Here is a 16,958-nt window from a genome sequence, read left to right as displayed (position 1 = left end):
GTTTCATTCATTTCCCAAGCTCTCATAGATTCTCTGCAAGGGATGTGCAAAACCCTAAATAAAGGCCAATTAGATAGCAAGTGGCTCCCCTTTGGAAAATATTACTGAATGGATGAGAGATCCCTTTTTTTTTAGAACAGTTGCATTAATTAGAAGATATCAATTTTAAAGGCTGTATCAGGAGTTTTTCTGAGTTTTGTTGGCAGGGCTTTGGAGTGGAGCCCGGAGCTGGGGCGCAGAGCAGCTCTGGAGCAGTGTAGCCGAAGGTTTTTGCCTGGTGCTGGAGCAGAGCCGGAGCACAGCTCCAAAGCCCTGTTTGTTGGCTTCCTCCAATGTGTTCTCGCTCCGATGTCAATAGGTCAAATCCTGCTCATTTTGTTCACGCAAGTAGCCCTGTCCAATCATGTGAATAAGGTGATCGGGATTTGGATTTGCCTTAGTGCCTGCAATGATAAGACTCACATAATTTCATAGTGGTTGAAACTGATGTTTATAATTAGTAGTTTCACAGAGGTGAAACTTGCAGTCTTTGCGGCCATGTGGTACATGTAGATGACTCTCTTCTCCTCTGGAAGTGTCTCTCAGAACAATAATTTTAGTCCTAGAAGACTGTAGTGATTGACTTGTTAGATCCAGTGACAGCGTCATGCAACTGCTCCTGTACAGGAGAAGGAATTCCATTATCTTTACTATAATCCTGTTCACTTATGCTAAGTATCCCATAACACCTGGCATTTGTTGAAGTCAGCTTTGCTTTAAGTAGATTAGGAAACTGTCAGGATTAAGACATAAGAATATTCTACTCTGATGCAAACCAAAGAAGTGTCTTCATGCTCTTGGGACCTGGAGTGGGTGTGTTATGAACAAAGATATAAGGGGGCACACCATGAAAAACCAGATAGTTGATTCATTAAATCTAGATTCAGATGGTGTACACTGTAGCTTTTACTTGTAAATGGGGGAGGTATAAAAAGATGGATTTAGGGGAGTAACTTTGGGAGCACACCTTCTGTGCATGATATGGCTTCCCAGAGACCGGTGTCATACTGAACCTTTTTCCAGCACTATATTATTATTGGCTTAGAGCAATAAACCTGACTGATATTGGTTATTTGGTCGCTTCACTATATTTCGTAATGAACCAAAGCATGGTCAAGCAGTTGAAATATACAATTTATCAGTAAAGCAAGAAGAAACACTGCTCAGAATCTGGATGGAGGGAAGGATAGGCTGAATTTCATCTCACTCAGACCAATCCAATAATTGTCAGCCCCTCTCAGGAGAAAGTGAGAGCTCGCCTAGCTGGGTGGATGAAGGAGAACCCAAACTGACATGCCTGAAGCTTCTGCAGCAAAGCACCTCAAAAGTAGGGTTTGTCTTGAGAAAGAAATTGGCAAATCCCATGGAGGTGAACAGGTAGTGAAATATCTCACCCTAAGCACATAAGTGTCTCATGTACATTCAAGCTTTCATATGGGTACCTCAGTGTGTGTTACTTAAACTTCCTGTGTGTATGACATCTCTACTGGAACTCACCCAAAATGGTCTCAAAAGAACAAGTTCAATTTGCTAGTACTGTTATTTTAAATAAGTATGCAGTGGTCCAAAACATTACCTCTCACAGGTGTTTACTGTAGAATACAGTATTATTTTTAATAATGTGTGTATCCCCAAATGTAGAACAGTGTATGGTACCCAGAATGTATTGTGCTTCTCTGTTAGGAATATGTGTAAAAAGGAATGCAGTCGAGGCAGGACTACTGAAGATTTGACAATTATGCATTTGAAATCAATTTTCATTGGATTATCTTCCTCATTCTTATATGTCCTGATTCAATAGTCCATCCCTATTCAGCAAAGAATTTAAGTACAAGCTTAATTTCAAGCACATGCTTAAGTACCATTAAAACCTGTAGGATGTACGAACATGTTAAAATATTTCACTGAATTGCGGTGGTAAAGAATAAGCTTTTTAAGAATTGATTTCTGTAGTCCCCTTTTTGTTCACAAAGATGGTCAGAAACATAAAACACTAATTTGGTAAAGCAAAATGTTGAGCTGATAAAAATGTCCATGGTCAGAAGAGTTCAAAATTTCAGAGAGCAATGAAATTGTGCAATTCCACATTACTGTAAAGGATGAGGATGAAATTGCTCTTAAGGAATAAGAGCACTTTCTGCATGGCATCCGTGCACACTGGGTTCAACATACGGTATGGACAATGAAAAAGGGTATTTCAGCTTAGAAGTTTCCCCCTTCTCATCATTTAAAGTGCCACTTTGAGAATCCATAAGCATATTGTGAAATTTAAAAGAGAAATATACAGATCGAAATCCTAATACATTCTAGAGAGAACCTAGTTTTTCACTACATTTCCTTGGCATTTGTTCAGAGCGCAAAAATAAACCTTTAATTCACTCCATATTTTATGACCGTTTCATGTTCTTTTCAGATCAAGTCTGCCCCCGCCCCCAACACACCCTTGTCTCCTGTACAAATAATGTATACTTCAAGACTGTGGGAAGTTTGTCAGATTTGAGACAGCATTACATTACTCTTCATGGTAGCTGTCCTAAAGAAGTTGTGCTATCGAGCTGGACAGGAATGGGAAGTCGAAGATTTGTTCTTTGACAGAGTTTTCAGTTGTAAGCATTTCAAATCAGGGAGGCAGGTTGGCACAGTAAAGTCATTGCCTGCCTCCAAACTCTCTATAGAGATGAATTGCTTCTTTTTCTCCCAGCTTCCCACAGCTCAGTTTTATGTCCTCTTGCTGATAAGGATTCTGACATATGATGTATTGATTATTTTGTTTTTGTTTTTTCTTCACTAGAACTCTCATAGCCATGAATTCGATAATTGTAGGCTTGATCGTTTTGTGCCTATAGATTGGGTTGTGGTTAGTATTTGAGGGCTTTAGAGGGATAAGTAAATTAAGATATACAACTTCCTCACTCCTCTCCAAACCACAAAACCATAAAGAAGATAGTCATAAGTTTTTATTTTTAGTATTTACAGTTGATTTAGTGCTAGAAGACACCAGATAATGAATAAAACAGTTCTTATCTCCCCACCCACTGAGCAAGCATCGCTTGGGCTGTGACTGTGAAGACTTCTCCCAATTATACCAGCCTCAAACCTGAACTAAAGAGTTCTATCTCCAGAGAGGTCATCATATAGTCCAGGGGTCGGCAACCTTTCAGAAGTGGTGTGCCGAGTCTTCATTTATTCACTCTAATTTAAGGTTTCGCGTGCCAGTAATACATTTTAATGTTTTCGAAGGTCTCTTTCTATAAGTCTATTATATATAACTAAACTATTGTTGTATTTAAAGGAAATAAGGTTTTTAAAATGTTTAAGAAGCATCATTTAAAATTAAATTAAAATGCGGAGCCCCCCGGACCGGTGGCCAAGACCCAGGCAGTGTGAGTTCCACTGAAAATCAGCTTGTGTGCCGCCTTCGGCACTCGTGCCATAGGTTGCCTACCCCTGAAATAGTCCATTCTCCATCTCCATTAAGTCCTCGGTCTCTATCTGTTGACAAAGGGCCAGTGATTTTTGTGACATGGACATTTGTATGCTACGAAGGGGCTAGAGAACACCGCCTAATTTTGCAGACAGCCGCCACTGAAAAGTCAGCATTTGCCAAAGTTCCTGCCCAGCAGCATATGAGATAGTAAAGTTTTTTTCCCTATAGTTACAATGGGAAATAACTGTGGCATCGGTCTTTTGAGCAACAGTCAGCTGGTTTATATTGCTAGAGGACAGAAGCACATTGTAGCCACCACTAGAAACCAGCTGCCTCTAACACATTGTATCATCTTTCCAAACTGGCAGAACGATACAAGGAAGATTAAAAATAAAATGTTTGGTTTCTCAAGGTGGCATTTTCCTAACACCAGTTTTCATACAGCCCAAACTCGACAGGAAACTCTCCATCTATCCAGAGATCACAAAGTACTTTACACACACTTTGTGCTAATGTTTAACGCTAAAGCTTCTCTAACTCTGAGGTGAAAGGTAATTACCAGAGAGCACGGACATCTCATTATTATTATAATTTATTATTTGTGTTACCATAGCACATAGGTGCCCCAGCCATGGACCAGGACTCCATTGTGCTAGTTGCTGTACAAAAAAAGACAGTCCCTGCCCCAAATAGCTTACAATCAAAGTATGAGACAAAAGAAAACAGATTGATGTAGACAGAGTACAAGGAAGTAACACAAGACAGCTACAGAGTGTCAGATGAAGGCTGAACAATGTGTTTGTGGCAAATGTCATGTTAGCGCCATGATGTTTGCTGGGAGGTGGGGAGGGGATTACTTAGGAGGTGATCAGCTCAGAACATCGTTAAATCTTTTCCAGTAGTTCTGTGCTTAGCAAAAAGAAGTGCTTGGGGAAATTCATCCTTCAGGGGTTATTCTGAGAATTCAAACTCATAACCACAGATCCAGGTTCTACATTTGAAACTTTAAACTTGGGACCAGCTATTCTGATGCTCTTCCCAAAGGAGGGAGGAACAGTGTATGATACCTGCTGGTTCACATTGATTTATTTTTCTTTAAAGGAAACATTTTCTTGAATTTGGATTTTTTTTTGCTAGAGTAAAATATTCTACCATATCCTCTGTAAGCCTAAAGAAGTTAACAGTGCACTAAAATTTCTGCAATATATGAAAGAAACTACCAATTGCCACAAAGAATTGTAAATGTAACCACTGCTTCTCTCCAAGATGACTGGCATTAGAGCAGGGGTGGGCAAACTGGCCTGGCCCCTTCCCCCATCCAACCCCCCATGCGTCTCACCCCCTGACACCTCCCAGGGACTCCTGCCCCCATCCACCCCCCCCATCCCCGATGACCCCCTGGGACTCCCGCCCCTGACTGCCCCCCACTGCCCCATCCAACCCTCCTCTTATTCCTGACTCTCCCCCAGGACCCCTGCCCCATCCAACCACCCCTTCTCCCTGTCCCCGACTGCCCCTGGAACCCCTGCCCCTGACTGCACCCCCCATCCAACCACCCTGTCCTTCCTGACTGCCCCATTCAACCCCCCTGTTTCCCACCCTCTGACTGCCCTGACCCCTAACCCTAACTCTATCCACACTCCTGCTCCCTGACCACCACCCCAAACTCTCCTGCCCTCTATCCAACTCCCCCTGCTCCCTGCCCTCTTACCGCGCTGCCTGGAGCACTGGTGGCTGGCGGTGCTACAGCCGCACCTCCCAGAGCACCAGGACAGGCAGCCGTGCCGTCACACAGCACAGAGTACTGGGTCAGGCCGCGGCTCTGCAGTTGCGCTGCCGGCGGCGCAGTGAGCTGAGGCTGCGGGGGGAGAGGGGGGCGGACAGCAGGGGAGGGGCTGGGGGCTAGCCTCCCAGGACAGGAGCTCAAGGGCTGGGCAGGAGGGTCCTGTGGGCCATAATTTCCCCACCTCTGCATTAGAGGAACCTCTCACTTCAAGGTGATATTAGCTTGGAGTTTTTTAAATACAAAGTGGCATTTATGTGTTGTCGATTTTATCCTATTGGATGTTTCCTTTTTAATCCATGAAAAATAAGGAATCTCAGATTTAGCGAGAATCAGTTAGTCAAACCTACTTCCCCCACCTTCTCGCGGAGCAAATTGTATTTAAAATAACAGTTCTGCATTTTGCTTGCCTTGTGTATGCAGTAGAGAGATGTACAGTTTCATGGGTCTAAGTTCCAGACTGTACTTGAATTCTCTTCCCAGTGCAGTTGCCTGCTGAAGAAAGGTGTAGCCTTGAACTGCTGTTTGAACAGTGCAGAGAGCAGGGGGAAATGGGCCTTGCTGATGGTTACAGAACTCTGTGTGGGTTCTGGTGCAATTGGCTGTGGGAAAATATTTTGAAAATGGCAGCCACCGATTAATATGTTTCAGCTTCCCTTACACATTTGCTGCTGTTCATGCTACATTCAGATCAAACATCTGGTGGTAGATAGAATTACCAACTGGTACAAAAACTGTTTGCATGGAGGGAGAAGAAATGTGTGTAAGTTTTGCTGTATTCTTAGCATTCTTCCACAAATGGTATGGTCCAGTCTCATTAATATCAGCCTGTGGAATGCTGGAGTGCTGTAATGAGGAGTTATTGAGCAGGGCACTATCAAGGGTGGAAGGCCCCAAATTTTGGGTTTTTTTTACTTGTGTATTTAATGTCTACAGATAATTTCTGTAGCCATTTATGTACATTTGTCTGATATCACTCCCTTTCCCCCCCACCCATTGCTGTGTCATAAACGGTGCTGTTTCAGTGACAAACAGCAGAAGGGACAGGAGGGAAAGGAGGAGTTGGAAAAGCACCACTTTGCCCAGCCCATGAATATTTCACAGGTGGATGCATGCCATTTATATTCTCTTCCCCCGGAAATATCTTAAAGTTGCAATGGTTATTAATTCCAACCCCCTGTTTTCAGTCACTTATAATTTCCAAAAATATCCTTTCTAGCTAAAATGTTCCAGTCAACAATTTCCAAATGTGAATTTTTGAAAAAGTTTGAGCAAAAATGGGTAAGCCTGGGTTGGAGGAGGAACATTCTCTTTTCCCCTTTTAAAAAACAGTCTTAGCTGTTTGAGGTTGAGGTTAATGTGATGAAATAGCCTCCCTTGAAGAGAATCACTTCTGAGTTTTCCATTGAAAATTGGTTTTGAGTTGACTGAATTATAAGCCTTTGAAATTCACACACAGTGTAAGAGCAATACATTTTGCTCACCTAAACGCGCAGCTACAGAAGGCCATACGTAGGACATGTGCATGGTTGACATTGCAACACAGGGAAGTATATGTAGAGGAAAGTGCACAGTGCATGAAGTCAGGGATCCTCAGGAGTCCTTTCCTCATTCACTGTACACCTGTTAAAGTGCACAGGGAATGGGTCTGGGATGAGGAGGACCCCCACTGAAACCCTAGCTTCACTCAAACTGCATATCTCGTGAAGTGGGGCAGTGAATGAAGCAAGGATGAACGTTCTGCTTCCAGTGAAAACAGTTTATACATTCAGCGTATGTGGTTTTCCATATGAAGTGTCTGAGAGTTTGGCACCACTGAAAAATTGATGAATGAAGTGCAAAATGTCTTCAGTGTCATGGGAATTTGTACCAACAGGAGGATAAAGTGTTCTTTGCAAACCTCAGTTCACTTTTGAAGGCAGGTACTGGAGCAAGATCAGCATCTGGGGGAAAATGACAAAGCAGGTATTTGTTGAATGATATTTACTGAGACTCAAATCCATTTTTTAAGGAAATCTTTGCAAAAAATAGTCTGAAAGCCCAAACTTGAGGACACATTCCATGCCTGTCATTTTAAACTGTTATGTACATTTCATCTCAGCATTTGTTTACATTAGAAATATGTTCAGTGAAACTAAACTGCTGTGTATTTAATAAGATGAGTACCAGGGAAAACTATACAGCTTCCAGTTGTAAAAGATCTTTTCTAATTGCTTTGTAGGTGGTCTTTGAGGCCTTGCACAATATGGAGCCTCGTGGTTATGTTGTGGGATGGATCATTGCTATTAGTTTGCTGGTGGGAATTTTCATCTTCCTGGTCTTGGCTGTGCTGTTATGGAAGGTAAGACATCAGTCAGACACGACACAAACACCAAGGTTAGCCCCGGACCTTGGCATAAATTGTACATCTGTCTTTCTGCATCCTGATTATCTGTCCGTTCAGTATCCATTTACTTTAATAACTAAACAGCCATCTACACCTAAAAAGCCATTAAACATCAAAAGAGTTTTCATCAGGGGAGATGAACTGGAAAACTGGCATCTTCACTGAAGGGCATTAAATATTGAAAGCTGTAATAGTGATTCCCGACAGAAGAGAGCCCTTCCTCATACTCATCACTAGCTCACATTTAAATTTGAGGTACTTTTCCCTGATTTTTACAAAGGCACGATGCTCACTGATTTCAATGGGAGCTGCAGGGTGCTCCCCTAAAAATCAGGTTAATTTTGCTTATTGAGGCAACAGATTCAGTACGTCCCAAACAGAAACCAGTAGGTGCTTATTCTTTTGGGGGAGGCAAAGGCAAGGAAAGAAGAGAGGATGAGGGGCAATCAAGCTTGAATTCTTAAGGACCTTCCCTCCAATATGTTTTTAGAGGTGGCAAGAACAAAATTACTTGATGTCCCAAAGCAAAATCCAGTGGTGGTGGTTAAAGGTCAGCATTTACCCTCCTTAAAATAGGAAACACCTGTTGTGTCTCAGACATTATAATGTAGTAAGGGTGGTCAAGATGTTGACATTTGAAGGATGGCCAGTCTACGTGATACATCTGAAGCATGAGGACCTTGAACCTTTTATTCTGATTTCCTCTCAAAAATCCAGAAGTTTAAAGACTACTGCCAAGGCTATCAGTGGGTGAGGACACACAGAGGAACAGGCCCAACATTATTTTACTGGAGTTGAGAGAGAGCCTCAGTCACCTGGTTCACACTGTTTAACAGTGTGTGTGGGGTACAGACTCATTCTACCAGCTGTAGCAGGGTTCTGGGGCTACAGCTGTATAGTGGTCTAAAAGGACACATCCCTGTGTGTTGCTAGGCCCAAAACGTGACTTGCAATTCCATGTTTAAAATGGCCACACAAAGATTATCTTGCGGCTATTTTTTTAGTTTGAAAAGCATTGATTGGCTGTAGTCTGAAATCTCTCTTTATGCCCAATTTGGGGTACATCTGAAGTATTTTTACCCGCCTTGGCACAGAATGTTTAAAAATCTCTATGATTGAGATGGCAGAATAATCATCAAAATATAGAGGTATCTGATACGAAAGGCCTGTGGCTTGATTCTGGTGATATATAACTTTGAAATAATGACCATTGCTGCATATAGTTATATCTATAAGACTGGTTTCATGTAGTTAGAGACCCGAAAGTGGAGGTATCTTCGTTGCTAGGGATAACAACTTTCACAATGTTTTTTCAGCAGTCTCCAGTGCCATTTTTTACCTTAGAATACCTACCAATTATAACTCCCTTGCTTAAAATTGAGAATCAAGCTCTCTGAACCTCGTTTAAAAAAAAAGAGATTTGTTAGCTAATCAAATGCATGCACAGAAGTTGCTATTTTGTCATTTGATTGCTTTGAGGAACAATGTCCCAAATGACAACAGCAGGTAATAATAATCATACCTAGCCCTTTTCACCCAGAGATATCAAAGCACTTTATAAAAGAGGTCAGTATTATTATCTGTATTTTATAGAAGAGGAAACGAATGCACAGAAAGATGAAGTTGCCTGCCAAAGGTCGAACAGCAGACCATGGGCAGAGCCAGGACTAGAACCCAGGTGTCTAGAATCCCAGTTTAATAGTTGGTCCACTAGGGAATATGGATTATTAAAGCTACAGATAATTTGGGGTTTTGTTGTAGAAAAATGTGACTAAAAAGACGTTGATGCAGTCTGGAGTTGGCTTTTAATTCTGCTTTGAAACAATAATCCAGTATTAAATATTTTAATATTCATAGCAAGTAGAGAGTGAAAAGTGACTGGCAATATTAAAGTGCTGTGAGATAAAACCGACATGGGAAAATTGCATTCCTTTGAAGGGAACCTTAGTTGCCTGATTGTAAAGATTTATTAGCTAAAATTGGCTTGGCACACCTTAAAGTCATTCCTGAATTTTATACATTAAAAATCCAAATAGATTTATATCAAGTTGTTTTTTAAAAAAAAAAAAAGCTTGGAGTGAAGTAATAGTTATAACAATATGTTCTGGCCCAAATGCGAGTCAAAGCTTTGGGTGCTTTAAAAGTCAGTGTCATTGTTTGGGCTGTTACGACTGCCTGTTTCACTCAGAATAAAAGCTATTTTTACAATTGTTCAAAAGCATTAAGATTTTTTTACAGACATAATAAACTTTATAGCATGAGATCAGCCAGTCTGGATTTGCGTCTCTGATCATTGTTTTAGTATTTGGTTTATACTCCATGGATCAAATTCACCTCTGGCCTAAGCGAGTACAACTCCATGGAAGTTCTTAGAGTGGTGCCTGCTTACATTGTAATGAATATGTCCCTGAACATGGCTGCTGTTCTAATGATTTAGGCCAGTGGCTCTCAACCTTTCCAGACTACTGTACCCCTTTCAAGAGTCTGATTTGTCTTCTGTACCGCCAAGTTACACCTCACTTAAAAACTACTTGCTTACAAAAATCAGACATAAAAATACAAAAGTGTCACAGCACAGTATTACTGACAAATGGCTCACTTTCTCATTTTTACCATCTAATTATAAAATAAATCAATTGGAATATAAATATTATACTTACATTTCAGCGTATAGTATATAGAGCCTTATAAACAAATCATTGTCTGTGTGAAATCTTAGTTTGTACTGACTTCGCTAGTGCTTTTTACATAGCCTATTGTAATTTAAGCGACTATCTAGATGAGTTGGTGCACTCCCTGGAAGACCTCTGCGTACCCCCAGGGGTAGGTGTACCCAGGGTTGAGAACTACTGATTTAGGGCACTGATCTCATTCTGTTCAGGATTAGGCCAGATCCTCCTCCCTTCACTCATGAGAGTACAGTAGTTCAAGGGGGCTTCTTGTGTATGGCAGGTGAGCAGGATGTGCCCTTTTGTTTGTAAAGATTTAGTTAAATAGCTATCTAAGCCCTACTCTGACTCTTTCTTCCAAGTTTGCTATGCCCCTGTTCACCCATGCTGGAACCCTCTTCCCTATTTACTATGTTGTCTCCTGCTTCCAGCAGGTCTACTTCATAGTGCTGCTTCTTATCTCCTGCTACCTCCATATATACACCTTGAGTTCTTTCCTTGGCCACCTTCAGCCTGATGATCTTTGTTATGCAGGGCCACCTCGGAGCTACTGTCATAATATTGCTCATAACATCACATTGTGCTTCTCAATTGCAGAGAAAGGGCAGCAATTCCACTCCCATGACACCTGCTGAGAGGCTGCCAGCTGCTTGGGGCTGGGAGGGAGGGGAGGAACCAGTTTCTACTACAGTACTGGCAAACTATCAGTTGCACTGCTGTGCTAGTATGGCATTGCTGATTCAGCAGCAGGGCAGGGAGGTAGACACACACACAGAAACTGGATTTTTTGGGTGCTACCTACCTGGATTATGCTATCACTGAGAAATAATAGATTGAAAGAATCAAGTTGATCCATATTCTGTACCTCTGTATAGTATCCTTTAATAATAATAATAATAATAATAAATAAAAAATATAATAATAATGTTTTAAAGTGCTGTGGATTGAGCGATTTAGATGATTCATTGTTGAACTGATAAAAGTTAAAGGCAAACAAAGCCCCAAGCAACATAAAATCAAAGGGCTATATGCTCAGCTGAGGATATAAGAGAAGTTTCATAGACTGGAGCTGTGTTGATTTACACAAGTTGTGATTTGTAAAATACTGGTGTAAAATGCATCATGATTACACTGTTTAGTTTCTCAGGAATGCATTTTACATGTAAGCAGTTTTTTCTGTCTAATGTGAGCCAGGGTGTTTCTAAAGTGAGCCTATCACCATGGTATTCATGTGCCAATTTATATATAAATAAGGTTACTGTTTCTCCTTTATAGTCTGTGTATTCTTGATACATTGGAATGGGCTCTAAACATCGTGAAAGTTCCTTTTACAGTAATACACTCCTCTTTCTAGCACTTGGATCTTTGACAGGATTGCAAAGAAAAGCCTTTTTAGCAGAATAGTATGTCTGATCAGGCAGGGAAGTCCTAGTTTTCTATCTGTACTAGGGTCAATTTTCCCTCTTTGTCATCAGATGAGTGTTTGAGAACCCTCCTTTGTTTTCTAGTAGGGTACAGTGGTTTTCATCCAGGAGAGGATATCACCTTAGGTTTTCTTCTAAGGGCTAGTCTACACTTACGAGCCGGGTCGACGCGGTGAGTTCGACTTCTCGGAGTTCAAACTATCGCGTCTAATCTGGACGCGATAGTTTGAACTCCGGAAGCGATAGTTCGAACTCCGGTACTCCACCACTGCAAAAGGCGGTGGCGGAGTCGACCTTGGAGCCGCGGACTTCGATTCCGCGGCGTCTGGACGGGTGAGTAGTTCGAACTAGGGTACTTCGAATTCAGCTACGCTATTCACGTAGCTGAATTTGCGTACCCTAGTTCGACCCCGCTTCTTAGTGTGGACCAGACCTAAGAGGGTATCATCTTAGGCTGCTGAGCTGATCATTGCCTCAATAAATCCTGCCTTTGAACTGTCTCAGTGGCAGAGGCTTATTTAGATACAGATTAAATCCAAATAAAAATGTCACACACATTAAACGTTTGCTTGTGCAGCGGGCTATAATCTAAACATTGTATTGATGGATTACAGTATTTTGCCAGTCCTGTGCTAAAGGACAAACTTTGAAATATTAAATTCTTTTAAAAAAATTAAACAAATAGGCTATTTTAAATGTGTGCATGGCTATATTGTTTGGAGAAACACAGGCCTTATGTCTCCTTGCTGTGACTGTATAACCCTATTTAGAAGAATGTTTAAATATTCTTGTGCAGTATCTGTAAATACTTTACATTTTATTTGAGCATTCAGAAAATGCCTTAAAGTGTCTAAGGACAAAGCCAACTTGAAATTCACCTAGGTAGTGGGAGACGCATTATAAACATTGGCTTCCCCTTTTGGGAAGAGACTCTCCCTTATTTAGGGCCTCATGCGGTATAAGTCGTCTTTAGACAATGGGCCAAAACACACAGCTCACCAGTTGCCAGAAGGAAAAACAAAACAAAACTCTGCACTTATTCTTTGCCAGTGGTTGCTCTGTATCCTGTGTTACAACTCCAGAAAACATTCTCTCTCCCTCTTTTATCTGCAGCTGAGGCACCTCAGGGAAGTGGGATGCTAACTGCCATTTCCTGGCAAGTCCTTATACCAACATCCTCTCCTGAATGGCTGTTTTAAGAATATTAGCTCTGCAAAGGAATAAAATTGTTAGTCCCTTGCAGAGGAACAAGGGTACATATAAGCATGATACAAAGACCAGTTAGGATCTCAGTACGTGGCAGAGGCCATACTTTCCTATACGGGTTAAAAATAGCCCTTCTTACATAACCTTTCATGCATGAGATTTCACAAACTAAATAGCAAATTCTTCCAAGCAGGAATCACAGGAATTGTCTTTTAAATTTACAGCTCCCATAGCAGATAACCCGAGGTAGACAAGCCTGTTTAGCCTCATTGACATTTCATACTTTTGACAAACTTGCCATGTCAATCCCCAGCTCACCTGTTTTCACATCATTTCAAGAACAAAACAATAGTTATAATGGCAGTACTTCAACATTAAAGGTAATTGAAAGATCTATGGTGACACTGGAATAATTGGGGTTTAGATAAACAGGGGAGTTGACCTAACAAGCTTCAAAGTCTCTGACCAGGGTCTCATGACTGGGAGCACAGATATCAAAGCACATAAAGATTTAATTCCATATAGATGTAAACATACCTACCCATCGGAGAAATCTGCCTCTGATTTCAGATAGAGAATTTTCCATTTTGCTTCAGTGGAGTCTCTCCCCATTTTTAAACAACCTAAAATATTCCCTCCCTCTTCCTCCACATCAAACACAAGCTCCTTGTTTTGCTTTCAAGTCCCTTCAACATTTAGCTGTTCTATCCCCATCAGATCAGCTAATATATGAAGCTACCATCTGCCTTTACTCTACCAGCAATGGCAGTCTCAATTGCCTGCTTGTCTTCTTCTCCATCAAGTACTTCTCCGCTTTCTCCCAGGCTATCCACTGTAGATGAGTAAAACTCCTCATCAGTTTGCAAAAGCTGCCACCTGGTCTCTTTTAAATCCCACCTCTGCTATATGCTTAAAAATTGCCACCAGCTAGCAATGGTTAGACAAGTGACAAATGATGACGTCTATTTTTCTGTTAAACTCTGTTCGTTTTGTTAGATTATCCTCTCACTCATTCTTGCCCCATATGTCTATTTAGTCCATATATTACATCCTGTCTGACATTGACTGTGAGCTCTCTGAGGCAGGGATTGTCTTCTTTGTTGGCACAATGGGCCTTGATCGGGCTTCCCAAGAGCTATTGTAGTAATAATAATAATAATTAATAATGTAGTTGAGAGCTGATTAACTTTTAAAATTAAAAACGCAAATCCTATCATTTGAACCTGAATTCGTCCAGTTTGACTTGATAAAATGTTGTTTGACATTATGTATGGGTATCTTAGATCTTTTAGGGATGGCACCATTGGAGTGGTTGTTTTTAGGGGTCAAGAATGAAACTTGTCCCAGCACAAGGCCTGTGCACCACTTGAATTCCACTTTTTAGCCCTTAGAACAGTGAGTTTCACCCAGTGTTTGCAAAACTTTGACTTCATGAAACCACAGGTTCATATTCTGGCATCCTCTGAGATGGATCATTTGGGTGGCATGCAGCATATACTGTGTGTATGAATTTTAATAAGACTCTAGAAACCAGATTAGTTGTGGACTTTGTGGCACTTTTTATGCAAGTAAAAGGTTAGTTCTAATGTCCTGGCCAAAAGTTCCCCTTTCCCTAATACTGTTCTGTGTGGTGTACTATTTTTCTACAATCCTCGACCTAGGGTGCATGTCAGGGGTGGTATATGCATAGAGCTTATGAAATGCAATTTTTATCTTCGGGGATAAAATGCACAATATAAATATAATGTAATAATATTGCGCGTGACTGTTTCACTGACTTCAGTGTCCTCGAAAGGAGAGCTGAACTTGCCAGGGCATTTCTGTATGTCAGAACCATTGAAGCTCTGTAGCTTTCATCCTGGCACCTATCAATAAATTTAATCCCCTGGCAAGAGAAAAGTCCTTTTGTGGTTCAGAAAGTCTCTTTAACAACAAGAAAAACAATCATCATTCTCCAGAGCCCAAACTAGAAACACACGGATGTGTAGACTTAGAAGTTGCAAATAAATATATATGATTCCAAAATTCCTAGATACCAGAAAGGGAACATGCACATTTATTGGAAATCATGGTCATCCCTCAGAATCAAATGCTTGAAAATAGGGAGAATATACTTTGTTTAGTCTACAGTCTCATTCTTAGCTTGGTGTCACAAGGGGAAATGCTATGTAAAGACTTGCACCAATCAAAGCCATTTCTTACTGGTTCAACTAAGCATGTAACTTATGCTGATAATTAAGGAAATAATAAAACTTTCAGTCAAATATTTTTGGCAGGTCAAGTATGTCAAAATACAATTGTGTAGTTACTTTTTATTGAATCCAGCAACAGTCTTTAAAGTTTAGCCAGGGTTTGGCTTTAAAACAAAGCTAAAAATCTTTCTCGAGTTTTTCTTTTTCCTTTCGAGAGAAGATTTGGATTGAGATGCATCTTAAATAAGTCGCTCTTTCAGGAAAGATGTAGCATTTAGCTACTATTGTGGTCCTACTGAAATTTAAGAAATCTGAGTATAGTAGCAGGTCATCCAAACACATTGGCAGTAAGTACACAGTCTATTCTTTTCCTTTTCTGAGAATGGGGAAATGAGATGAACTCTTCACGTTGTTGACCACATTCTTTTTAGTAGTTTTTAAATTATAAATTACTTGTCTATTATATAATAGAAACCCCAACCTCTAAAGTATTCAAGAAGGTTTACAATATTTGATATTGCTAATTAGACTTTTTGATTAAAATTATAGTGTTTTAATATGTAAATTTTTGGGTAAATTACTCTACACAATCATCATCCTACAAGAATCTTAAGTAACTCAGTCTTGGGTTCATTTCTTCATTACGCTCAGATGATCAGAACAGTCAACTTGTTGCTTGTCAGTTAAGATTCTGCCAGTGATTAGTTATTGATTACAATCCTCACCGTTTCCTAAGCATATAGGTTATAATGTAGGAGGTAATCTATTGTGCAGGCCTAGGTGAAGTGAATTCTAGTTTCATATCAATTCCATTTGAGGCAATTAACTCTTTTCTGGTAGAGACTTTCCAAAATATGATCCTGATCCTACAAAGTTTACTCACTTCACTGACACTTGTATGCAAATAGGTCCATTGAAGTCAATGGAACTACCCATGTGAGTAAGGACTCCTTATATGAGTAAGCATTGAAGAGCAGGCTCTTTAATGTCACCCCCTTGAAAAAGCTAACGCAAGGCCAATGTCCAACATACAATCATAAAAATGTAGGGTTGGAAGGGTCTTGAAAGATCATCTAGTCCAGCCCCTATGATGAGACAAGACCAAATATGCCTAGACCATCCCTGACAGGTGTTTGTCTAACTAGTGCTTAAAAATATCCAGTGACTGGGATTCCACAGCCCCTCTCGGAAGCCTATTCCAATGCTTAACTATCCTTATAATTAAAACAATTTTCCTAATATCTAACCAAAATCTCCCTTGCTGCAGATTAAGTTCATTACTTCTTATTCACTACCTTCAGTGGACATGGAGACATGAACAACAACTGATCACTGTCAGCACTTAACATATTTGAATACTATTCTCAGATTTCCTTTCAGTTGTCTTTGTCCAAGATTAACATGCCCAATTTTTTAATCCTTCCTCATAGGGAAGGTTTTCTAAACCGTTTTTATCTCTGTCTCCAGTTTGACCCAGAATTGGAAACAGGACTCCAGCTTAGGCCTCAACCATGCCAAGTAAAATGAGACAATTACCTCCTGTGTCTAATATACGACATTCCTGTTGATCCACCCCAGAATGATATTAGCCTTTTTAGTAACTGCATCACACTGTTGACCCATTCAGTTTGTGATCCACTATAACCGCTAGATCACTTTCAGCACTGCTACTGCCTAGGCAGTTGTTTCCCATTTTGTAGATGTGCATTTTGATTTTTTCTTCCTAAGTGAAGTACTTTGTTCTTTTCTTTATTGGATTTCATTTTGTTTATTTCATTTTTCCAATTTGTCAAGGTCCTTTTGAATTCTAATCTTGTCCTCCAAAATGCTTG

The 16,958-nt window shown here is 40.5% G+C and overlaps 1 protein-coding gene across 1 annotated transcript in view; it reads left to right on the top strand.

Moving 5' to 3' along the window:
* ITGA9 (integrin subunit alpha 9) overlaps positions 1 to 16,958 on the top strand; it is a 293,310-nt gene that overhangs the window by 257,976 nt on the left and 18,376 nt on the right. The window contains exon 27 of the mRNA XM_045007714.1: positions 7,471 to 7,590. Within this exon, the coding sequence (XP_044863649.1) occupies positions 7,471 to 7,590 (120 nt within the window). The remainder of the gene's footprint in view (positions 1 to 7,470; positions 7,591 to 16,958) is intronic.

Source organism: Mauremys mutica, chromosome 2, assembly GCF_020497125.1.
Source record: "Mauremys mutica isolate MM-2020 ecotype Southern chromosome 2, ASM2049712v1, whole genome shotgun sequence".
Classification (NCBI taxonomy): Eukaryota; Metazoa; Chordata; order Testudines; family Geoemydidae; genus Mauremys; species Mauremys mutica.
This window is presented reverse-complemented; position numbering and strand designations above follow the sequence as displayed.